Source organism: Micropterus dolomieu, linkage group LG01 (assembly GCF_021292245.1).
Source record: "Micropterus dolomieu isolate WLL.071019.BEF.003 ecotype Adirondacks linkage group LG01, ASM2129224v1, whole genome shotgun sequence".
Taxonomy (NCBI): Eukaryota; Metazoa; Chordata; class Actinopteri; order Centrarchiformes; family Centrarchidae; genus Micropterus; species Micropterus dolomieu.
The window spans coordinates 16,512,703-16,538,310 of NC_060150.1; the positions used below are offsets into that span (position 1 = coordinate 16,512,703).

The 25,608-nt window shown below is 39.9% G+C and overlaps 3 protein-coding genes across 4 annotated transcripts in view; all 3 read left to right on the forward strand.

Annotated features, from left to right (window-relative positions):
- The first annotated feature begins 3,257 nt into the window (after positions 1-3,257).
- Positions 3,258-15,607, forward strand: pwp2h (PWP2 small subunit processome component). The gene is made up of 21 exons (XM_046060219.1): positions 3,258-3,415; positions 3,935-4,047; positions 5,080-5,174; positions 5,288-5,387; positions 5,939-6,082; positions 8,016-8,151; positions 8,300-8,514; positions 8,948-9,091; positions 9,261-9,331; positions 9,406-9,542; positions 10,849-10,997; positions 11,149-11,296; positions 11,427-11,577; positions 12,071-12,251; positions 12,377-12,524; positions 13,608-13,716; positions 14,066-14,131; positions 14,529-14,747; positions 14,853-15,003; positions 15,111-15,185; positions 15,291-15,607. Exons 1-21 carry the CDS (start codon positions 3,398-3,400, stop codon positions 15,460-15,462), a joined length of 2,742 nt encoding a protein of 913 aa, XP_045916175.1. The 5' UTR covers positions 3,258-3,397; the 3' UTR covers positions 15,463-15,607.
- Positions 15,608-15,884: 277 nt separating this feature from the next.
- Positions 15,885-24,789, forward strand: eed (embryonic ectoderm development). Of its 2 annotated transcripts, none has more exons than XM_046060241.1 (12): positions 15,885-16,109; positions 17,376-17,528; positions 17,818-17,910; positions 18,330-18,395; positions 18,907-19,032; positions 20,300-20,381; positions 21,176-21,267; positions 21,363-21,496; positions 21,626-21,731; positions 22,131-22,289; positions 22,452-22,525; positions 23,802-24,789. In XM_046060241.1, the coding sequence occupies exons 1-12, from the start codon at positions 16,065-16,067 to the stop codon at positions 23,926-23,928; spliced, it is 1,257 nt and encodes a 418-aa protein (XP_045916197.1). In that variant the 5' UTR covers positions 15,885-16,064; the 3' UTR covers positions 23,929-24,789. The 2 variants fall into 2 exon arrangements, with proteins under 2 accessions (XP_045916197.1, XP_045916189.1); XM_046060233.1 differs by lacking the exon at positions 15,885-16,109 and adding an exon at positions 16,447-16,606.
- Positions 24,790-25,291: 502 nt separating this feature from the next.
- atp7b (ATPase copper transporting beta) overlaps positions 25,292-25,608 on the forward strand; it is a 37,456-nt gene continuing 37,139 nt past the window's right edge. The window contains exon 1 of the mRNA XM_046060252.1: positions 25,292-25,572. Coding sequence (XP_045916208.1) covers positions 25,411-25,572 — 162 coding nt within the window. The 5' untranslated portion in view covers positions 25,292-25,410. The remainder of the gene's footprint in view (positions 25,573-25,608) is intronic.

The following is a 25,608-nucleotide window of genomic DNA, read 5'->3' on the forward strand; positions in this document are numbered from 1 at the left end:
ACTGGGTAGTGACCATTATCCAATTTTATGCAGATTTGGTAGAGAGTTGAGAAGAGAAGTGGAAAAGAGTGTCCCTAGATATAATTTTTCTCAGGCCAAGTGGGATAAATACCGGGAGAAAGCTCAAAGCTTAGTAGGAGATGTTGATAGTGAGGGTTCTGTAGACAACTGGAATACTTCAATCAGCCTCATGATGCATGAGGCTGCTTGCTATACCATTCCTGTGAAGCAGGAACCTAGGTCACGTATGCTGGTTCCTTGGTGGAACAAATAATGTGATGAAGCTGTAAGGAGTAGGAATAAAGCATATAGAAGATTAAGAAAGTATCCAATGTTGGTTAATGCAATGGAGTACAAGCGTCTAAGGGCAGTAGCAAGACGACTTATAAAGGATGCAAAAAGAAACAGTTGGAGGAAGTTTTGTGGTACGTTAGGTCCTGAGACTCCAGTAAGGCATTTTTGGTCAGCAGTACGTAGAATGTCAGGGGTATATAAAAAAAGATACCAGTGTTACAGAAGGGAGAGGTGGTAGCAGTTTCCAATAAAGAAAAAGCAGACATGTTTGTTGAGAGTTTTCAAGCTGTACATAGATCAGAGATAATGGGGGTTGAGAGGCGTAGGAAGAGGGATGAATTGATTGAAGTTAATCAGTGGAAGCTGGAGAGGAGTTTAGAAAATGAAAATCCTATTAATCGGTTTTTTTCTTTAAAAGAGTTGAAGGAAGCAATTATGTCTGGGGCAAATACTACCCCAGGGAGAGATAGGCTATCTTATGAGTTGTTTAAATATCTAGATGATTTTGTACTTGAAGAAATCTTAGCGTTGTTTAATACTGTGTGGGCAGAGGGTTATTTGACCAGGGAGTGGAAACATGCAGTTGTGGTCCCTATCTTGAAACCAGGGAAAGAGGCATCTGACCCTGGATCATACCGTCCTATAGCGCTCACAGCAGTGATCTGTAAGATTATGGAGAGGATGGTTACTAACAGATTAGTATATTTTTTAGAAACGAGAGGACACTATGTTGATGTACAGAATGGATTTAGGAATGGAAGGTCTACAATGGAATCAGTTGCAGTTTTAGATCAAGATATTAAAAGGGCATTTAGCAATAAGGAAATAGTAGTGAGTGTATTCCTGGATATTGAGAAGGCTTATGATTCTTTGTGGAAGGAGGGATTGATGATTAAAATTTTTGACTTGGGAGTTAGGGGACGAATGTTTAATTGGATAAAGGATTTTTTAATGAAAAGAACAATGCAAGTAAAGGTTGGTAGTATTAATTCAAAGACTGTGGGCATAGAGAATGGAACCCCACAGGGAAGTGTAATTAGTCCAGTGTTATTTAATATAATGATCAATGATATCTTTGGTAAAGTAGAAAGAGGATTCGGGTTATCTTTATTTGCAGATGACGGGGCCATTTGGAAAAGAGGGCGTAATGTAGAGTTAGTTTTAAAACAGATTCAAAGAGTGTTGGTATCTGTAGAGGAATGGGGGAACACATGGGGCTTTAAAATCTCTGCTTCTAAGACTAAATATATAGTATTTGGATTTAAAAGAAAGTTACCTAATCTAGGGCTATATATATATGGGTCTCCATTGGAGAAGGTAAAGGTTTTTAAATTTTTAGGTGTTTGGTTTGAAGAGCGTATGACTTGGGCTGTGCATGTAGATAAAATTGTGTTGAAGTGTGAAAAAGTTCTGAATGTAATGAGAAGTCTGGCTGGGTGTGAGTGGGGGGCTAATAGGGAGACGATGCTGCTAATTTTTCAGGCCATGATTAGATCTGCTCTAGATTATGGGAGCTTTGTGTATGGATCTGCTTCCAAAACTGTTCTGGATAGGTTAGATGTGGTGCAGGCAAGGGCTTTGAGGCTTTGCTGTGGGGCCTTTAGAACCTCCCCAGTCTCTGCCCTACTCATTGAAATGGAAGAAATGCCCTTATGGTTAAGACGCATTAAGTTAGGGTTACAATACTGGGTCAAACTTAGTGGGTGTAATCGTACCTTCCCAGCAAGGTGTCTGTTGCATTTTTTGACATAGTAAATCAATGGGCAGGTAAGATGTGCATGGATCAGGGAGGTACTGTAGAGCATATAAGTTGGCCACCAATACCATATTGGGTGATGCCTGAAATAAATATCGAGCTTGGTTTTCTTCAGGGAAAAGATAAGTGGGAAGTGGCACTAAAAATAGAGGAATATCTTACTTCAATTAGTGGGAGCACAATGATTGTTTATACAGATGGATCTAGAGATCCAGTTAGTGGGAGAGCTGGATTTGGGGTGTATGTGGAGCAGTTAGGGTTGGAAATTGGTTGGCGTATTTCTAATGGAAGCTCTGTCCTCACTGCTGAATTAATGGCAATTTTATGGGCTCTATGGTGGATTGAGGAAGTCAAACCTAGAGAAGTCATTATCTGCTCTGATTCTACAGGTGCTCTAGAAAATTTGAAAGTAGGAAAATCTAAAGCCCAACCTGACATTGTAAATGACATCTTGAATGTGGTTTTTAGAACTAGGTTTATTTGCAACATCAGTTTTTGCTGGGTTCCCGGGCACGTTGGGGTGAGGGGGAACGAACGAGTGGATAATATTGCAAAAGAGAGCTTAGGAAGAGAAGTAGATGTCCATGTATCATTAGGGAGAGTGGAATTGAGAGAAAGAATTAAAGAGGGCTTAATAAAAGAATGGCAGAGAGGGTGGGAAAACGAAATTAGAGGCAGACACTACTTTTCTATACAACCCAAAGTTAGGAAGAGATGTTTATGTAACATTTTGTCCCGCAGGGACTCAGTTAAAATGTGCAGATTGAGGTTGGGGCACTGTGGATTAAATTATTCTTTGTGCATTGTAGGGAAGCATGTTTCAGGCTTGTGTGAATGTGGGAGTCTTGAGACAGTGGGGCATGTTTTCCTGGAATGCAGAAAGTATAGGGCAGAAAGAAATGTACTCGTTAATAAACTGTCAGGACTTGGAGTTGAGGCTTTTTCTGTTTTATCTTTGTTTGGGCACAGTGACGAGCATAAACTGATCTCCAAGGCAGTTCTTCAATTCTTGCATGACACAGGACTGTATGTAAGAATTTAGTTCAAACTTTGACCTGTGGAGGGCAGTAATACGCTCATAAGCGTCTACACTGCCGGAATCTTACAAGAAGAAGAAGAAGAAGATGTGCCATGCATTTACTGTTAGTCGTTTCCCCTCCCTGCCGCTAGAGGGCGCAGTGTTTCAAGTATCAAGCCGGATGTGTCAAGTGTCAACAAAATGGGAACACGTGTGGGGTAGCAGTGGAGGAAGAAGCATAAAGTTAGACCTATATTCAGACCTCCACGGGGATATATAAAGAATTAAAAAGTAGATGAATGTATGAAGATTAAAGGATATGCAGTAAAATGAAGTTTGCTTATAGGGTGAGTACGACACTGCTAGCTAACGTTAACTTGTTACTGTCGCGCTGTTTGGCAACTAACGTTAGTGTAACGTTATGGGAGAGAACGTCACACCGAACTCCATTCAACAATAGTTTAATCTAATATGTCATTACATTTCGGTAAAGCTAAAAATCGAGGAGCGCATTTTACAGTTTTTATTGTAAGGTGTTAATTTCCACACTTAGGTTCGGCTGACGTATATGACACATTACTAAACAGAAATTTATTATATCATTTCATCGTTTTTTAAATTGGCTCTGCTCTAACCGTCTTCCACTAAAATAATGTAACGTTATGTTAACATTATTGAAGGACCTGTGAATTGATAACTGTTATTTCAATTAAGTCCTGTCCTTACAAGAACATGTAACTGTTTTGTGAACTGGTTGAAGTCATTTTAATCTACACCTGCTTGGACGCAAGAGATCGTTGAATTCCCACATTTTTTAATGGAGTTCGGGAGCTTGTGGGTGAAAGCCACTGTTTTTTTCATTGTAGTTTTCCAATCTGCTCGGAGCAGTCTATCGTCAGGGAAATTTGAATTTCTCTAAAGATGGCAACGCCGTGATCAGTCCGGTTGGAAACAGAGTCTCTGTCTTCGACCTGAAAAAGTAAGTCATTGATACATTTAAATACTTAAATTAAATACATAAAAATATGGGGGATTGTTAAAGCTGTTATATATATATATATGAAGTTGGAGTCCATTGTGATTTACAAGTCACTATTTGTTATACATTATATAGACCAGTCAGTTAATAGAAACAGAAATCAACAGATTAATTGAGAATGAAAGTAACTGTTAGTTGCAGACTTCCATCCTAAAATTGTAACAGTTCATGGGCATTAGACCCTTTGGCTTCTCAGACGGAAATGGTATACATTAACTGACATATCTAATACTAGGACCCATAGCACAAGCTGAATCATGCACAACATCTGATTGCCAAAATTTTAACTATCCCTTTAACTCTCTGAAAAACTCCATATTTTTGTATATGGTTTGTTTTGTGGGTATAGATTAAGGTTATCACAGAGGCCAGAGGTGGTGTGAATCCAGGCCAGAATTAATAAATTGAGCTGGCCCATTGCCAGTCCAGATGTGAAAACCGGATCCTCAACAGTATCTTATGGAGACTCTGGGATCCAAAATGGAACTGGTCTAGATCTGGCCCACCTTTGGACCAAATGACTAATAATTCTCATCCGTTCTGGAGCTGGGCCAGTGCCGGTCCAAGTATGAAAACCGGATCCGCACCGGTATTGGCCCGTTGTGCTAAAAGACACCGGCCCAGGTCCGTTTTACAGATCTGGCCCAGAACTTATGAAGGATCTGGTGGTCCAGATCTGGGCTGTATGACTTTTGCTATCTGGGCAGCTTTGCCCCATCTGTCAGTTTGCAAGAAAGAAAAATGCCACTTAATTCATTTTTATGCAGAATTTAAGTGTTTCTGAAATACAGTACATTATAGGTTTGAATCTGCTACTATTATTACTACTTGGAACAAAAGCAGCTGTAAAGAAATTTAATAGCATGACGCATAAAAATAAGTGTTGTAACATCTTGGTAAATTAAAGTTGACCTCATTAACCGTGAAAGCCCAAGCAAGACTGATTGTTCCCCCCCCTTCTCTGTCCTTTAGCAACACATCTGAGACATTACCAGTCTCCACTACAAAAAACATAACATGTGTGGGTCTCTCTTCCGATGGGAACTTAGCAGTCGTAGTGGATGAAGGTAGGAGATTCCACTGATCTGAATAAAGCTTGCATTCTCTATCTTTAGCAGTAGTTAACATGCTATTAGGGGGAAAAAATACACAAATGCATCTGTGTGTTTGTGTCACTCAGATGGTGCCGCGTTGTTGGTCAGTCTCATCACCCGAGCCGTTCTTCATCATTTCCACTTTCACAAGCCTGTCAGCAGCATCCGCTTCTCACCTGATGGCAGGTAAGGATGTCTGATGAACCTCTTATTGTAAAAGAAACGCCAAAAAAATGGTAAACTATTAAAAAACCACAAATAATTAGTTATGAAAAAAAAAAATTCACCTCTACACACCATGAAATGTGTTTAACTTGTGTAAAAACAGAAGTGTATGGGCAATGGACACCATTATCAGTTCATGTTGGTATCAGGTATGTGATCAGTGCCAGAATAGGTGAGCATAATAAAGACCACATTATGCAGTCAATTACCCAGAACTCTGTTACATTTTTTAAAATCCTGGTTAGGGTTGTGACCTTTGAAGTCCATTTAGTGAATTTAATGTGAAGTGCTCCTTTGCTACTATCTTATCTGCCAACTTATGTATCTATTTCATATATCTGTGTGTATATACAAGCCATGAGATTGTATACAGCAGACGAGACAGATTGTATACAGTTTTTAGTTTAAGCCATGTTCTTTATTGCTTGTCCTTAATTAATTGTGATGTTATCAAAGAGTTGTATAGTGGAACCAAAATGCGGCCGATATTTAATGTATTTATTCCCCCTCAGGAAGTTTGTTGTTACAAAGGAGAATGTAGCTCTGATGTACCACGCTCCTGGAAAGCAGCGGGAGTTTAATGCCTTCGTGTTGGACAAGAGCTACTACGGCCCCTACGATGAAACCACCTGCATTGACTGGACGGATGACTCCAAGTGAGTTTGTTAAGATTGATCTGCAACTAGTGTATGAGAGAGACGTCACACCAAACTTCATTCAAATATTGTTCAGTCCAATATGTCATTACATATCGCTATAGGTAAAAAATCATTAAGTTCATTTATTTTTTTGCCTGACATCTGATACCAAACAGCATTTTATTATATAATTTTAAATGGGCTCTGCTCTAACTGTCTTCCAGTAAAATAACTTATGCTGCACTATTGAAGCACCTGCAAATTGACATTTCAGTGAAATCCTAAAGCTGGGCATACACTGTACGGTTTGAGCTCATTTCTGACCCGATTTTTGAGCCACACGCCTCATTTGAGTATCGGGCCAAATTTCAGCTTTGTCGGGCTTTGTTTGCCATGTGTACAGTAGGAAGCAAGGACTGATGAACTGCTCCTGAAAAGCCGTTGGACAGTTGCATGAATTTCTGACACGTCAGAGTTCGTTGAAGAAAAGCCAATAGTCGATTCCCCACCATTAGCACTAGCTATGGCTAGCTATCAAGTTAACAATCTATACAGTAAAACATAGAAAGCTCACTTCAGATTCTCTCTGCAAATGGAAAAGCCATTCTGTCCAAATCTTCCTAACCACCTAGTCCATATACACCAACTTCTGCCTGCCACAAATCTTTGTGTCTGACAATTGTCAATAGCCAGAACGGTCGGCAGGGGCTGGCCCATATATGCACGTACAGTGTGAGCACTGAGGTCGTGGCTTGACCATGGGACCGTACAACGTGAGAATGTATATTGTGAGCTTTGGCAGTTAGGGATGAAACGGTATGAAAATTTTCATATCACGATTATTGTGACCAAAATGATTATGGTTATCAGTATTATCACAGTATTGTAAAAATGTGCCAAAAAATATTAAAATGTACTGATAACTAACACTGAAACCATTTCAACAAGTTTTATATTGAAAACTACAAATACAATTGTTTGCATAAAAAATAAAATACCTTTTGTAAACATATGAAAATCATCTAAGTGTGCATTATAAGGATTTTATATTATATAGGTAATACAATGACCCCGTGCACAATTGCATGAAAACAAATAAGTCTTTAGAAGACAGTGATAGTAACTGCAATGAGCCCAAAAACAGACATAAATACAGAGGAGTCTGTAGCATTTCTAGATATGCTGGTTGGTTGACTAAACTGCGTAACGTGTTATCATGTGCAGTGGACGAATAGACTCTGCCGAAACACGACGCACACAGCAACGTGTAGCGTTTTTACAAGAGCAGCTAACACTGAGAGCTTCAATTTACACATTGTTAGCAAGTCAGAGAGACAAACCAAAGCTAAAAGTTAACTTGCCCTGCGTTCACTATAAGGTCCTTTTCTTCAATCAAGTTTCCCTCAACTAAAATACGACCGGACTTCAGAGTGACTGAAAAATCTCTGCAGCGTTTTCTTCCGCCGTGTTGTCATTGACCCAAACAAATCCACGTTGCATTCTGCGCATTTGCGCCTGCTTCTGAGAGACGCTGGACGGTGTTTGCCGTGAGATTATAACAGTTAAGAGTGAAGGTAGGAGAGTATAACAGCGGTTAACCGTACCCGGTTATCATGGTAATTAAAATGTGTACGGTAATAATAACCATCCGGAATTTTACCATGGTTTACCGTTAAACCGGTAATTGTTTCATCCCTATTGGCAGTTTACTCTTACAGCTTGAGCTGGAATCAAACAACAAGATTTCTAAAATCATAAAGTGTATGCCTGGTTTACATTTACCAGAACATGTTAATCTACACCTGCTTGAATTCCCCGATTTGTGAATGGAGTTCCTGATGAATTTCTCTCCCTGGACGCGAACAAGTGTTTGTGAATGATACAGTTAAAATTTGTTAGACATCAAAGTGTACACGAAGGCTGTAACCATGGTTGTGACATCTTTTGTTAGGTGTTTTGTGGTGGGAAGCAAAGACATGTCAACGTGGGTGTTTGGTGCGGAGCGCTGGGCTAACCTTATCTACTACTCCCTGGGTGGACACAAGGACCTCATCGTGGGCTGTTTCTTTGAGAAGGACAGTCTGGATGTGAGTTTATTATTGCCCTCCACTAGGTTGTGATTTAGGCTGAAGGGACAGATGTGATTTTGCAATAAAACATTTAAACGAAAAGATCAATTTAAAGACCAAACTTGTGAATCTGTCCCTGATGAGTGTGTTGTTTGTGTGTTTAAAGTTGTACACAGTGAGTCAGGATGGGACCCTGTGTGTCTGGGAGAGCGACACAGAGCTGGACGGCCTCGTCCTGAAGAAGAGCAAACCCAAGCGAGATGAGGATGAGGATGAGGAGGACCGGGTGGAGGGACAGGAGGGAGAGGTCATCAGAGGGAAAGCTGAAGCTCCCAAAGAGAAGGGGGCGACTAAAAATGTCCGATACAAGCAGAGGAGCAAGTAAGACTTACTTTTCTATATTTCTGCTAAAGCCATACAACAGTTTTCATTCCAATCTCAGTCACAGTAGTTCTTCACAGCCAGAAGTCCTTCCAAGAAACACTGTAATGGTAAGTGGCAAATATTCCTGCTCTCCATTAGGCTTTTGGCTTCACAAAGCGCAGGTTTATTTGTCCCTTGGCTGCTCTAAAACTATAATAGCAGTATCAGCTGGCTGTACCTTTGAGCCATTGACTCGCATGTTTTCTTTTCAATTAAAGCTTCTCAAATTGCAAAAAATGTAGATAACTACCAGATGATGACTCAAAATATCCTGAAGTACCAATGAGCTGTTTGTTATGATACCTCTTGGCTTTAAAGGCTGAATACAATCTAAAAGCAGCTGGTTCTGCAGCTCAGCTTTCTTTATTCACTCTTGCCTTTGTTCTTGCAGACACTTCTTCAACAAGGAGGGGGATTTCAATAACTTGACAGCTGCTGCCTACCACAAACCGACTCACATCCTGGTTACAGGCTTTGCATCTGGAATCTTCCACCTGCACGAACTTCCAGAGTTTAACCTTATTCACTCCCTAAGGTGAGAGAAAAGCTAAGTTGTTATATATGAAGTGCTTTTATCAACGTGCTGTAGTGGGAATTTGGGAGAAAAGTGTAAAATTGGACAGGGAACATGCATGTATTAAGGTTTTAGTGGTCTGCACAGAAAGAAAAAGGAAGTACATTTAAATGATATTACCTTTGTTCAGTATTTCAGACCAGAGAATCGCATCAGTGGCTATCAACAGCTCAGGAGACTGGATTGGCTTTGGGTGCTCAGGTAAGAAGTCGGTCTGTTTTTTTTATTACTTTATTCAGTATGTAGCTCTGAGATGACCTGTGTTGTTGTTTCAGGGATGGGTCAGCTGCTAGTGTGGGAGTGGCAGAGTGAGTCTTACATCTTCAAGCAACAGGGACACTTTAACAACATGGCCTCGCTCGCTTACTCACCAGACGGACAGTACATCGTGACAGGAGGCGATGATGGAAAAGTAAGCGCTGCACACTTTGCATTGCTACATTTTTCACCATTCATACGTAGGTCTGGAAAGCAGGGAGAAGTAATATTATAATTTCAGGGGAAATAATTTATTAATTAATAACTTAAAATAAATGTTAATTTTACATCATTATTAAACAGCATTTGATTAAGTATCAAGTTATATAAGTGTACCATATTCCATACTTTTCACTCTAAACAGGTCATATATTAGCAGCTAGCAAGCTAACGATAGCCTTTTCAGTTAGCTAAAAATTATAATGGCATTTTTAAACAGCCTTTTGATTAAGTATGAAGTTGGATAAATAGTTCATATTCTATACTTTACACTCTAAACAGGTCATAAATTAGCAACTGGTTAAACCTTCAGTAAGCTCAGTTATAGAATCAGAAGAATCAGAAGGAGCTTTATTGCCAAGTAGTGTTTTACACATACAAGGAATTTGCTTTGGTGTTAAGGTGCTACACGCAGACAGACATACAGGTGACATAAATAGATGTAGAAATATGTAATAAACAAACAATATAGCTACGTACTAAAATTTAATTATAAAACAGCATTTGATCAAGTATCAATTAAGATAGGTAATGTTAGCACATATTCTATACTTTTCACTCTAAACGGGTCAAACATTAGCAACTACAATACTAATGTTAACCTTTTTAGTTAGCTACATATTATACTGTCATTACTAAACAGCATTTGAAGTATCAAGTTAGATAAGTAGTACCTAGGCCTATTCTATACTTTTCACCGTAAATGGTCCTTATTAGTAAGTAGCTTGCTAACATTAGCCTTTTCAGTAACTACTATGTTTTTCCATGTGGACACCTTTTTTGTGGTTAAGTCAGCGTCATTATACATATTATGATGTTTTCTTGTGGGGAAAAACCTGAAGTTATAAAAGGATCTTTAACAGTTTTTTTTCTTTTTTTTTTTTTTTTTTTTTTTTTGTCCAGCTACAATCATACCATGGAAACAAAACAACCTAAACAAAAAAATACATTTGTTTGGCGCCTTATATTTTGTAGTAGTAGAGGAACATGTGTCGGTCTTGTAAGGACACTTTAAGGTAGTGTTTTCTTTATTACAATGGAAAGAGCACTGCTGACAGAAGCTTGAGCATTTTTGTTTCCATGTAATTTTAAAGACTTTGATGTTTGACTTCTATAGATTGGTCTCTCCACAAGTTTCTCATTTCACTCAAAACCTACAAAAAACAGTACATTGTTCTTGACCAGTGCATATGCTAATGCTGTGACCTGTGAAGTTTTTGACAGTAGTTTCATTTCCACAGGTCAAAGTGTGGAACACCAACAGTGGCCTTTGCTTCGTCACCTTCACAGAACACACCAGCAGCATCACCAATGTCACCTTCACCTCCAGCGGCTTCGTCATCGTCAGCGCTTCCCTGGACGGGACGGTCAGAGCGTTCGACCTGCACAGGTGACTTACGGTGAAGCTGGATCACTTCCAGAATTTGATAGAGAGAGGGGCACACACAAACAGAGAATAGAAGTGTTTGAGTATGTACTGTATGAATCGATTGTGCATTAGCGCAGCTGTGAAGAAGGTTGTGTGCATTTATTTATTACAGGTACAGAAACTTCAGGACATTCACATCGCCTCGGCCTGCGCAGTTCTCTTCCCTCGCAGTAGATGTCAGTGGAGAGCTGGTGAGCGCAGGAGCCCAGGATTCCTTTGAGATCTTTTTGTGGTCTATGCAGACAGGCAGGCTCCTAGAGGTAGGCACATAATGCCATATATTAATATGAAAAATTGTATAGCTCTCAATTATCTGTGGATGTTTTTCAGTGAAATGTAATAAAAATGTGGCTTATGTTTTAAAAAACGCTCATCTCTGTGACTAACCAGGTCCTTGGCGGCCACGAAGGTCCTGTCAGCTGCCTGTGTTTCAGTCCAGTCCAGTCCATCCTGGCCAGTGCCTCGTGGGATCGCACCATCCGGCTGTGGGACATGTTGGACAGCTGGCAGGTCAAAGAAACACTTGCCCTTACCTCTGATGGTAAATACCGATCCTTGACCAAGCCATCAGTGATGAAGCCTGGTTATTTGGTGTTTAGATCCGCCTGTTCGAGTTTCTTCTTTGGTTCAGACATTAGGGGGCACACAAAGGGCGTTCCCACTGCAGGAACTTTCCAAAAACCATTTAAGGAACTAGAGAACTAAACTTGCTTTTACTGGAGGAACAAGGAACTAAATCTAATTGGTGTTTGGCTGTTCCAGTTGATAAAAAAAGCCCCAAATCCAGAGGTAGTGCTTTCTGATGGTTGAGGATCTTTACGGGCAGAGTTTGTAGGGCTGAACCCTCACTAATTAGCCAAAACACAAACACTGCAGGTGTTTCAGCTTGTGTACTGTTAGGACGAACTCTAGCATCGATATTAGGATGAACAGTTCTTGTTCAGCCCTTAAAAGCAAAATTCTGCTTTGTTGTCAGTTTCCCATCTTGGACTTTCATTGTATCCTCAGTCCTGTGCATATCTACAACCCCTTAGGTTTGTCCGTGACTTACCGCCCTGACGGTCAGGAGTTGGCTGTGGCCACTTTGAACGGTGAGATCTCTTTCTGGAACCCCCAAACAGCCGCACAAACCGGTTCCGTGGCTGGACGCCATGACCTGGAGACGGGCCGCAAAGAGACGGATAAAATCACAGCCAAACAGTTGGCAAAGGGCAAGTGAGTGAGAGAACTTAAATTATTTCATTTGGTCCAAACTATAGAGGAGGGGTTTGATTTCTTTGGGTTTTTTGTGGAATTCATGACAGAGTATTGATCCTGGTTTATGCTTTTCGTTCGTCCAGGTCCTTCACGTCGCTGTGTTACTCTGCGGACGGGGAGTCGATTTTGGCAGGAGGTCAGTCCAAGTTTGTCTGCATCTACAATATCAAGGAGCAGATGCTCATGAAGAAGTTTGAGATCTCCTGCAACCTGTCCTTTGATGCCATGGAGGTACGGCTTTTAGAGCAACGCTTTAATTCAATTAAATAAATAAAAAATCCTGAGAGCAGGCATAAGAAGGACACACACAGAAACAGGACATATAGACAATACATAATAGACAAACAGTACATCGCAGTAACAATGACCTTGTAGTAGATATCAAATGTCCAGCAGTAATAATAAATAGTGTATGAGTCTTAAGTGTGAGAGAGGGGTCCCTGGCACAATGGGTGTGGGATGGGAGGGGCGGGTGGTGCTGGGACTCTAGTGTTGTAGTCAAGACTGCCCAAACCAAGACCAAGTCAACACGTCAAGTCAAGACCAGAGTTTATCAAGACTGACACAAGACCAAGACTTTTAGGGGCTGAGACCAAGTCGAGACCAAGACCAGTTCCCCACATTACATGACACACAATGAAATGTGGAACGAGATCATAGGTACTTCTCAAATTGATCTGAAAGATCCACATTCCCATTAAAACACCCACATACAAAGATTAAGAGCTGAAATCAACGTATATCTTTATTCAACTTTTCCATGCTTACCATCGTGGGAACAGTCGTTAATGGTAACAACACATTTTTATTTAGGGTTATTGGTTGGATTTGAAGCAATACGTTTTGCATCCGATCAAAGTGAGGATGTTAACAAATAAATCTGACATTGCAAAAGCAATTTATTGATATTCCCAAAGTTATGGTCTTGACTGGTCTTGAAATAAAATCCCGAGTCCTCAATGTCCGAGACCGAGACAAGACCGAGTACAAATGCAGTCGAGACCAAGACCATCAAAAAGTGGTCTTAAGACCGGTTTCAAGACAAGAGCGTTCTCGAGTACTACAACACTAGTGGCAGTAGGTCCAGGTATTAAAGAAAATGATTATAATTATTATTGTAAACTTTGTTTAGTAGGAAGGACCTGTAACTACTGTCAACTGTATACACAGAGCAAAATACACTCTTGTACTCTTTAATTTCTGGTTTATACTGCTGTGTTTCAAACATGCTTACTTGGTCCTTGAACTTCATCAATCAGGACCTTCAGGATTCTTGGAAATTGTTGTTTATCTGATTCTCCCTGTTTCCTTCAGGAGTTCCTGGACAGACGGAAGATGACGGAGTTTGGCAGCCTGGCTCTGGTGGACGAGGGAGCTGGGGACGGAGACGTGGTCAACATCAGCCTCCCTGGAGTCAGGAGAGGTACGACACCCTTCAACACTTAGACCAGTTGTTATTAAGCATTAGAATACCTAATTCCTCCAAATAGAGCCGTTTGCAGTGATGCTGTGCAAAGACAAGTGAGCTACTGATCACTGTACTGGATCAATACAGTGTGTTGCTGTATTTAAGGAAAACAAGTTCTTTCCACTAATAGGGCATTTGTGAGGCACTAAGGAGACGGGTTTTCTCCTTAAATTGATAGATGTTTAATAAAACGGTCAATTAAAGTCACTTCTTGTTGCTTGATGACTTCATGTCATTCCCTTTTTCCATGTTTTCACTTAATTTTATTCTTTATGCATGTTTTTCTTTCTGTATTTCTTTACAGGTGATATGAGTTCTCGACACTTCAAGCCAGAGATCAGAGTGAGCTCGCTGCGGTTCTCCCCTACTGGTAGGTTTTTCCCATTAAAGAGACATTGCTGTAATTACGTTTTGTGAGTAAAGTCTGACAAAGGAGATGTTGCTTATAAAATTGCATGGCTTTTCTACATTTCTACATTCAAATTTACACTTTTGGTCTTTCAGTCATTCATCTCAGCAACTTTTAAGCAGATTCCCAGTCCCCTATCATACTTATATTGGTCATGTTGCTAAATTAAATAATTTTCATGTTTAAAAGACATTTTAATTAATTTTTATTTATTTAACCTTCATTTAACCAGGTGAGTCTCATTGAGATTAAAATATAATTTTCCAAGATAGACCTGGCCAAGACGCAATTAAGTCTTTGTGGTCTGCAAGAGGAAACTGGTGTTAAGTATTTTTAAGGTGGTTCGATATTTTCTCAGGTCGTAGCTGGTCGGCCACTACCACTGAGGGCCTGCTTGTCTACTCCCTTGATGGGTCTCTGGTCTTTGACCCCTATGACCTCGACCTGGACGTGACGCCGGCAAGCATACGTAAGCAGCTGCGGCTACAGGAGTGGGCGTCGGCTATCGTCCTGGCATTCAGACTCAACGAAAAAGCCTTCAAGCAGGAAGTCCTGGAAATGGTGCCGCATGAGCAGAGTGAGTGAACCATCCTTCTCACAATACTGTGAATTTTCATTTAGTAGCTATGAATTAACTACCTTTTAAACCAAACATACCTGAATGATATGGTTTGTGTTCCAGTCCCAGTGGTTTGTGGCTCTCTTCCTGACATCTACGTTGAGAAGCTGCTGGGCTTTGTGGCGGCATGTTTGGAGAAGTCGGGTCACCTGCAGTTCTACCTGACCTGGGCCCAGAGCCTACTCATGCTGCATGGACAGAAACTCAAGAACAGGTGTGCTTCCAGTCTTTTATTACTGTTTTTATGAATGGATTTTGTCAAGCGCACGTTTCAATATAATTGTGAGTGGCTGTACCTGATGATCTTTTTCTGGCGTGCAGGTCAGGAGCGATACTGCCCACGCTCCAGGCGCTGCAGAAGAGCATCCAGAGACACTTTGACAATCTGTCCAAACTGTAAGTGCAATTTTTAAATGTTTATCAAATTGTTTTCTTCATGTTATAGTACAAAACCCAAATTCAAACCAAATCAGTGATTGTAAATGTGTTTTCTCTGTGCAGGTGTGACTTTAACATGTATAATATTCGCTACGCGGTGGCACTATCAAAGCAGAGGGGCGTAAAGAGAGCAGCCGAGGAGAACGAGGGGGATGAGGAGGAGGATCATGATGAGCTGTCTGAGGAGATGAGCCAGGCCTCCGTGGAGGATGCAGACATGATGCTGTTGTCCTGAAGCCAATCCCCATCATTCCAACAACATGGCAGATATCACTGCACATAGAGAATAATTATGTCGGACTGTGAAAGCAAACATATTTCTGTGTACTTTACAAAACATTATGATTGTAAACTGTTTTTATTAAATACATGTAAATGAGCATGTTTTCATGTTTTCTTTAGCCTGCGTTTACTTTGGTTACAGAACTGCAACAGGTGATTCCACTTATTTTGTCTGATTAGACTTCTTATCAGGTTGAGCTTGATTAATACCTCCCTGACTCTCCTGTCAGTTTTGTTACATTTATTGTGAGCTTGTGTGTCTGCCAGCATAACTCCGTCCACACCAGAGTTCTGATCAGCCAGACAAAGGAAAACACCTGTGTGGGTGTGCAGGGCCAGTAAAGAAACAAATGGCATGTTAGCATTGTAGCATATGCAGTTGAAGGTGCTTCCATCTATTTTCAAGGGTGCTTGTTGCAATTAAAAAAGGGCGAGCTGAGGTGCCAAATTGGCCCTTTGACAATGCAGTTTCCACCTCCAGGGTGATAATCATGTACTCCCAGGCAAACCGGGAGATGTGGTCTTCCCAGCATTCTAAGAACTACAAATAAAGGAATGCAACTAGAAGGATGCAATGTAAAAGGAGCAGCGACTCCAAAGGCAAGACAACATGGGGTGCTGTTTGTAATGTCATTAAATACAGCTGCTTGACTGGCTGAGATATGTATTTAATATTTAGTGCATATAGTGTATTTAATGCCTTGGACCTGAACTATAAGTTCTAGGGCTGCCACTACTAAACTATCATATTACTGTCTGAGATCATTATTTTACTGTACAAAACGTTAAAAATATTGGGACCCGAAGTTAAAATTATGCCTAAAAAAGAAAAGTAATTGTGGCCACAAATGCTAATTAAATAATTTGTATTCTTCTAAATTTTAATTAAATGTAGTGGAACTACAACCTGAGCCTGAATGAAACCATACCCGGCAGTACTTGCGGCAGAATAGCGGAAGAGGCGGATTTGAGCCAAAATGAGGGAAAATAAGAACATGTCCGAGTCCCCTTCTCAAGCGGGAAAAGAAATACCGGCGAAAAAACAAAAATTAAGCAGTGACGAGAACAGTAACCCCGATTTATCAGGAGACGAGAATGTAAGCATTTAAAGCGTGTTGTTTCTTCGGCGACAAATGACTCGTAAAATAATCCTAGCGAGTTAGCATCGTGCTAAAGTAGCCGGCCGGCTAAAGTGTTTAGCTAGCAGCTTTGTTCACCTATACCGGCTAAATTCAAACAGCTGGTGTAATTTAGCTATGATGGCATTAGCTGGTTGCCAGTTTATTCTGTCCAAAGTACACTTCACACAGATAGCTTCATACTCACGGACTTTTTAAAGTACGTACACAAAATACGTTGTCTTTATGCTCAGACTATCATTCACGTGCAACCTAAGGTTAGCGTTAGCACCAGCAGCTAATACAAGTTAATCATTGAAGAAGTAGTTGAAATGTGCGTTGTGGCAGAGTTCATTTACGGTGTGATGGAGCGGCGTCAGCAAGAGAGATGATACAAATATTTTGAGTTAATGAGGGATGTCCTGTAATTACCAACATAGAAGGCAAATCTTATTCTCTAGCAAACACTATTTAACGTTACCTCATGTGCGAGAACAAAATATCTAAAGGTTTGTCTTTAGACTGCTGCAGCAAAAATGTAAAAGTATTTTACAAAATGACACTGCTGCTTGTCATTTGATGGAATATGTTTTTATACGAGTGTGAAGATAGATTAAGGGGTGATTGTTGCTGGTAAAGTGCTTCTGAGAAGGAAAGACTGCCATTCATTTCTGCAAGATAAATCTGATGAACATGTCTACACTGTCACCTGTTTTGTTTTGGGTTTTTTTTTTTTTTGCATTTGTAGGATGATGCTGTTAGTGTTGAGAGTGGGACAAACGCAGAGCGGCCAGACACACCCACAAACACTGCCAATGCTCCAGGCAGAAAGAGCTGGGGCAAGGGCAAGTGGAAGTCCAAGAAGTGCAGATATTCTTTTAAATGTGTCAACAGTCTGAGGGTGAGTACAGACGCCACCCTGAACAGTATGTCAAGCCAAGGTTTTATCGTTTCTTATACCAAATATATCTAGTAGCTTTTGTTTTCTGTCATATTTCAATAACCATCAAAGTACATATACTTATTTGGATTTACATTTCCATGTATTCCATTTATTTCCTCTGTATCAAACACACATACAGATCCATCCAAACTTCACTTAGACAAACAACTGTTGGACCATCCAAGTGAAGGTTTGTCTTATCACACACGTATTCATTTCATTAACAATGACACAACGGTTTACACAGGAGGACCACGGACAGCCATTGTTTGGAGTCCAGTTTAACTGGCACAGCAAGGAGGGAGACCCGCTGGTGTTTGCCACAGTCGGGAGTAACAGGGTAAGTGGTGGCGAGGCATCCGAGTGATATGGGATTCATGTGGTATCATTTCTTTATGTTTCTTTGTCTTCTGTTGGACTAGTTGGGGCTAGGGCTGGACAATGTGGCCAAAAATGTTATCACGATAAAAAGTTTCATATCTTTTGATATCGACAATTATCACAATAAGTATCAAATAGTTATTTCTTTGAGTTTAAAGTCTGATTTTTATTCCTGAGTGAAAGTTGAAGAAACCTGATGGTTAATTAGGGTTTAAACTTTTCTTTATGATCAACACTTGAGGTCAAATCAAACATTTATTGATTATTTATTGAACATTTGTTATATTGTTGTTTTAAAAAATTATATCGTGATAATTATTGTTTTATTGTCTAGACCTAGTTATTCAAACTTACCTAGTGCTGTCTTTTCTTCACCAGGTAACTCTGTATGAATGTCACTCTCAGGGAGAAATAAGACTCTTGCAGTCTTATGTGGATGCAGATGTATCCTTTTTTACTTGCCTTTTGTTTGTTTTTTTTAAACTTGCCTTTGTTTTATACAGGTGTTATATACTAGATGACAGAAAACAAACCTAGACATTGAATTCCTTGTCACCTCAGCTAACCCGAAACAACGGGTGGATTAAGATAAGGCCATATTTGAAATGTTTGCATAGAAATGTTTACATCTTGTGTTCTGGAAATCATTTGAAGATAAAAAGTGTTGTCCGATCATGCTCTTGAATCACCCATCTGATTCTGCCACAGTTTAGATTTGAGTGCGTCTCTGCAGGTTGAGGAATGGTCTCAGGTATAGATAGAAAATGTATTATCAGCTGCTTTACCTTACTAGCCCCTGACCAAGTCCCCAAGCTCTTAGTTGGTCCAGTAGGGCTGCAAGTATGATTCAGTGGGTTGTAGACATTTAAAGACTTAACCTTCTCTTAAAAAAGGTAAGTTCAACAATGACTGGGAGAGCTTCTGCTGTCATTTCCTTGACTAAATGTGTGCAAAGGCAGAAGAGAACTTCTACACGTGTGCCTGGACCTACGACACCAACACAAGCCATCCGCTGTTGGCTGTAGCTGGTTCCCGTGGCATTATTCGGGTGATCAACCACATCACAATGCAGTGCATCAAGGTGAAGTTAATCAGTCTTATCGCAACAAACTTGTGTAGTCAGTTAGGTTTGGGCCGATAAACGATGCCATTGTCCATTGTAATGACATCGTCTATCAGCGATGGCTGACAGATGGTCGATGGTTGAACAGGCAGTGACATTGTAAAATCCCGCCCCCTGGCAAAAAAAAATCTAAATTTTTCACATAATACTGCCATGTGAAAGCAGGTTTTAATCACCACGATCATTATTATTCAAAATTTTAAATATGCTTCGCACCTTCCTTGGAATTCTCTTCTCTCCACACAGACACACAAGAGGCCTACACCTCAGTTAAACACACCGGCTTGCCCCGCCTCTCTCTGTCTCCCCCCTCGCCCATCTACTCCACTTTCTCCATCAGCAATACGTTTTATAAAGTCGCCTAAAAGACACCGAACTCTTCTTTTTTGGCAGCAGGTGAGCCGCTTATGGGCTTGTTAATGACACAGCCTATCAAACAACCAAAACCAACATCTGCACCCTGCTTTACCTGGTCGTGTTTGTAAAATTTCCACCATGACTTGTAACGTCATTAGACTACCAAGTGTAAAGTGAGTAAAGTCGTTACGAGTGAACACATGCACATAAGACGACCGCTATCACCCCGATTCCATCGTCCATCTGGATGTTTCAGTGTAGACATCGTCCAACCCTATAGTCAGTAGATGTCATTGGTTTGTAGGCACTCTGGACTGTGTATTCCTCATTATATTCAACAGTATTCCCTCAGCCTGACATTTGTACTTGGACTAATCCAGCACAACATACATTGATGCAATACAAATGTCTCTGATTTAAACATCAGAAACATCAAATAATCCCCATTTGTAGCTATTTTTTATTCTATTATATAATGATTTCCTTAAAGAAACAGCAAAAACATTGTTTAAAGCACATGCAGACTGTAAGTGTTGGTTACGCCATGGAAGATATTGTTCTTCTCCTTGCCTTTGCTTGTTTTGGGGAGACGCATGTAACATTGACATTTGTCGGGGGCCGTTTAGAATGTAGTTTTTTCCACAACTTATAAATGTGGCCTTCATTTTCAGTTCAGGTGGCCCAAGTTAGGATCAAATTGACTTTGTTGTTCAGAAAAATGCATTTTATTAGTACTCTAAATCATAAGTTATTCACTGAAACCCTGTAGAGTAATTAAGTTTTACAATATGATAGATGTAATTTTCATTGCCGATAATAAATCAAGATCATGTCTACAATTAACTACCTTTCCCCCTCCTAAATCCAGCATTACGTAGGTCATGGGAATGCCATCAATGAGCTCAAGTTTCATCCGAGGGATCCAAATCTTCTTCTGTCTGTCAGCAAAGGTAAAAAACCTACAATTATAATTACTGACATCTTCAAAATACATTACATACAACACAGAAAAGCCAGTAAGAGGAGAGAGTGTCACAAATTCCTTTCTAAGTTAAAGAAAACAGCAGTGAAATAACATTGATTTTGATATTTATAGATGCATAAACACTAAAAGTTTCTCATCCATGATTTGTTGCCAACATCTTTGTGGCACAAGCATTTGCATTAAGTAATAAAAAGTAGGTTACAGTAGGTGTTGTCAGAGTATAACACCACTCGTGGATTGTAGGGATAGTTTTTAGGATAGTTTTTTTTAAATTATTATTACCATGTGATTGTCAGGCGGTTCCTTAATCTGAGTCTCCCATGGCCCAGGTAACAACAGGGTCATGTGAAGTTTAATCTGTCATTGAATCAGGTGAATGTTAACTTGGCACATTTGATGTTTTTTTTTAGTTACAGCCCCCTTTAAAGTTGTTAAATTCACACCATGTAGGTGCCCAGAACATCCACCTCGCCTCGTTAAAGGGCATCAAAATATTGGCTGTTGCATCAGTGTAAAGGAGGTGTGACTCCAACCTGATTTTCTTACTGTAATGGTGGCAAAGTTCTGCTGATGTTTGTGTTTAATGATGACCTGAAACACTGGACTGGACTAAACAAAAACAGTAACGTTGCAGCTGGACGGCTAAACAGTGAGCTGAAACTGGTTATAAAGGTTTACAAAGTTGGATGGAGCTGCAGATTTGGGTATTATTCTCTGTGGGTTCACCACTAAGAGCTGCTTGTCACATTGTTTCCTCAGATCATGCCCTCCGTCTATGGAACATTCATACAGACACATTAGTGGCAATATTTGGTGGCGTGGAAGGTCATCGAGACGAAGTCCTGAGCGCTGTGAGTATTGATAACTCGGCCTCAATGGGAATATTTATAATCCTCAAACAAAACCTGGATTACATTGTTTTTTCTTTTTGATAACTCTGCTGCAGGATTTTGATCTTTTGGGTGAAAAGATTATGTCCTGTGGGATGGACCACTCCCTAAAACTTTGGCGAATCAATTCAGAGCGAATGCAGAAAGCCATTCGTGGGTCTTATGAGTACAACCCCTCGAAGACCAACAGGTAAAACAAACAAAAATGTGGAGTAAGTTTTTTTTTTTTTTTTTTTTCCCCGTGTAGGCTATCAAATCTTTTAAAAATCTGTTTAACCAGTGGAGCCTTTTGTCTTAATTTCATTTTTCTTTTTTTCAGGCCTTTCGTCTCTCAGAAAATTCACTTCCCTGACTTCTCAACAAGAGACATTCATAGAAACTATGTGGACTGTGTGCGGTGGCTGGGGGATCTTATTCTTTCCAAGGCAAGTTAGTGAATATAACAAAATGTACAGTGGCTTCCACATATTCAGACCTCATTACTTCATGCAGAATTTGTGTTTTAGTTTTAATTTAACATTGATTAAATTGACTTTTTTTGGCAAATAATTCAGCACACTAATCCATAATGACAAAGCCAAAAACATGTTTTTTTTAAAAATTTTTATTCAAAAGTGAAAACTCTCCATTTGTCTTTGACTGAATTTAAAGTGGATTTTTTATGGCAATTACCCACAGTGTTAAAAAAGTAGTCCAAATACTTTCTGAGGCCTCTCAAACTGGAGGTTATCTTGCCTGGTAAAAAATGGTCCTAATTTATATCTGGTTGTAAATGTTTACTAAGTCTAAAATGCTTTTTATTTATCTTTCCTGTCTCACTGCAGTCCTGTGAAAATGCCATTGTCTGCTGGAAACCAGGAAAGATGGAGGACGACCTCGATCGCATTAAACCGAATGAGTCAAATGTGACTATTCTTGGGCGCTTTGATTACAGCCAGTGTGACATTTGGTACATGCGTTTCTCCATGGACTTCTGGCAGAAGGTGAAGTCATTAATGTTTTGTTTGTACCTGCATGATCATTTTACATGTCTAATTGTATTATTTTTTGACTAATAATACAACACATACAGACTCATGGTACTAAAAGTGCAGCTTTGATCTGATCCTGTTACTGATATATGGGCTTGTGATACTGATTTGCAGATGCTGGCTCTGGGAAACCAGGTGGGGAAACTTTATGTGTGGGACCTGGAAGTGGAAGACCCACACAAGGCAAAGTAAGTTACAGAGTTGGATACAAGGCAGGAGGCAATCACTGATGGTGATTGACAGCTTAAATCTCCAAGTTGGTGTGTTGTGAAACCAGTTGAGTGAGATGACACTCAAATAAAAGCATCACCGCCTGGAATGCCAACTTAGGTCTTACTTTAGTTTTAACTTAATGTCAGTATACACGGGACACAATAACAGAAACACTTAACACATATTTATACAACTGCCACGCAGTAAATGTCAGTTTGTTGCAGCCGTTAATTTTTTTTGTTTACTTACTCATGAAGCTTTCCTTTTTTTTCACGTCCTCAAGATTTGTGAGATGTAAATAGTTTCCAGCATGCACACACACACACCCTTGATATTTCACAGATGCTATTTAACAAAGTTAACAAAAACGCAGAAAATAAAATCCCAGTGCTTCTTTTTATTTCACTAAAAACATCTAATTTAACATAACATAACATAAAATTGGTCCCAAGAGTTAGGAATGACACGATATTAGTCAACTTAACATTCAGCTAACAAAGTTAACAAACGACAAGTTTTATAGTAAATTACTTGATTTAAGTTAATTATCAAGCAAAAATTACAATTATCTGTTTCCAGCTTCTCAAATCTGAGGCTTTTCTGATTTACTCTTTCATATCATCATCCAAATGTGTTTTAGGGCTGCAACTAACAGTTATTGTCATTATTGATGACTCTTCCAATAATTTTCTTAATTGTGTCAGAAAAGCTACAAAAATGCATATCACACTTGTTTTCAAATGTTTGTTTAATAAGCAGTCCAAAACCCAGAGAGAATCAGTCTGCAGTCATAAAACAGAGAAAAGCAGCAAATCATCACCCTGGAGATCCTGGAGACCTCAGATCCTGGGAAGTTGAATCATTAGTTTCACCAACAGATGAATCTATAATGAAAATAATAGAAAATAATGTAATTTCAAACATGACAACTCGTGTGAATCGGTTAAAACAAGCAAAAACACGAAGACCTTCACCAAAAAGTTTTTACTGGAGCATTGTTAGATGTTTCTGTTATAAAGTCGACTTTCTGTAGGCCTGACCTTTAGGTCTGAGCATCGGGCCATTAAACGTGCTGAACACTATATATATATATATATATATATATATATATATATATATATAAAAACACAACGTGTGTGTGTGTGTATGCAGGATTTGTGAGGCTCAGTGTGAAATACCTGCAGTATTTGATAGATTGCGATCATGTTCCTAGGCTGCATGTGTGATGGCGGTCTTCTCTCTGCTCTCCAGGTGCACCACACTGACCATCCCCAAATGCACATCGGCCATCCGGCAAACCAGCTTCAGCCGCGACAGCAGCATTTTGATAGCCGTGTGTGACGATGCGTCAATCTGGCGCTGGGATCGACAGCGCTGAATAGTTTTTTTCCTGAAAATGTTTTGGTTCCTGTTGCTTCCCCCCACCCCCACCCACCATGCAAGCCCTACAGATCTACACTGCAAGAAATGTCCGTTTGAACATTTAGTCTTACACATGGTCTAAAAGCTCATCATATATTTCCTTTAAAAAAAGTGAGAAACAGTGCCAAGGTGAGATGATTTCCTTTTGTTACTCTGGTCAAAGAGATTATTTTGATTTCCTGGGAGGATATTTGAGTAAAAACAAAAGATCTCAAAGAATTTTAAGGTTTCAGTCTGCTGCAACATTTTATATCTAACAAAACATCAGTAGTGATCTGGGATTTATTCCTTTTTAGATGAACATTTGTCAATCACAGCAAAGATGGTAAAGACATTATTTGTTCCAAATGTTTTAAATTGAATGAAAGCCAGTTGTAACAGCACATTGGTGAAAAGATAGGTATCGGCGGAGGTTAAGTGCCTTCTAGCTTCCTATGCAGACGCTTGAGAAGTTGTAGACCAATCATTCCTATTATCTGCATTCAGGGAAATCAGAGGAAATGTCTGTCTCAGGCTGACTTTTGTTACTTGTTTTAGGAAAAATAAGCTTTTAAGACACAACAGATAAAATGGCCAAAGATGGATTCTTTTTTGCAGTGTGCCACGTTTTATATTTTGTTCACAAAATAATTGTTTTTCCCTTTCTGTTATCTGAACATTCCTTTGTCTTTTTTTTAATGCCCTGCTTGGTTGCTTTGATGCCCCCTCCTCCTCCTACACGCACACAAACACACTTTTGACTGTTGTAAAATGTACAGTATTACATTTGACATCAGAGGATTTCAATAAACTCAATAAAATGTATTTCGTAAATATATGCTCAGAGTCAGTTGGTGCAGTTATTGTGTATTGACAATGGACACTTATTTGGCATAAAGTCAAATGAGATTGTGTGGTTTTAATTTCTGTACCTCTTTAGAAAATTTTGACTTAATCCCCTATAATAAAAGTCTGCTGAAGGGGAGGGAGGGGGTTCTTTTGCCTATGTGGAGTGCTTGTACTTGAATTTATGTGGACTTGAATAAAACCTATTTTTCTACAGAAAGCATGGTTTATTTCTGTACCATGAGAAAATTACATAATTCCTAACACACTGTAGTTCAGAAGAGATTACAGCACATATTTAAGGCTTTGTGGAAACTTTGGAGTGTTAAATGATATGATCATTCAGTTTTCAGACTGATGTGCATTGCGATGAAGTCTTTTTTTTGCACTTTCTGCTCCAACATGCACAAGTCATGTGATTGGAGGCTTTGCCCACTCTGATCAAAAACCTCCAACTCCAGAGCTGAACACAAGAAAATGACGTTTTGCCGGAGTGCGCACCGGCGCTGCGCTGCGCTGCCCTTATCTTCAGGAACAGCTTGCCTACTGCGGACTTTTGCCCTCCGACTTTGATAGGTGAAGAGAAACCAAACGGCATTAGCGCAGCTCGAGCATGTTTTCGCCAAAGTCGCCGAAAAGTCTGTCCAAGTATGTCTCCAAGTCGTCGCACACCGCCGGGGAGCAGATTTGTATGATTGAATGTGGGTGTAAGCCGGACTGCACCTGTAGTCTCCACTGCGCCGGGAGCAGGACACTCTGTGCGCCCGAGTTCAAGGTAGGCCTCCAGAAAGCTGCGGTCCATCTGAAGCTC

Excerpts from the sequence above, each read along its gene's own strand:
- pwp2h (XM_046060219.1), top strand. Across the intron at positions 5,175-5,287 it reads AGCAGTCGTAGTGGATGAAG|ATGGTGCCGCGTTGTTGGTC; the intron begins GTAGGAGATTCC and ends TGTGTCACTCAG. Across the intron at positions 10,998-11,148 it reads AGAGCGTTCGACCTGCACAG|GTACAGAAACTTCAGGACAT; the intron begins GTGACTTACGGT and ends TATTTATTACAG.
- eed (XM_046060233.1), top strand. The coding sequence starts at position 16,487 with ATGAGGGAAAATAAGAACATGTCCGAGTCCCCTTCTCAAGCGGGAAAA. Across the intron at positions 18,396-18,906 it reads AGTCTTATGTGGATGCAGAT|GCAGAAGAGAACTTCTACAC; the intron begins GTATCCTTTTTT and ends ATGTGTGCAAAG. Across the intron at positions 22,290-22,451 it reads CCATGGACTTCTGGCAGAAG|ATGCTGGCTCTGGGAAACCA; the intron begins GTGAAGTCATTA and ends ACTGATTTGCAG.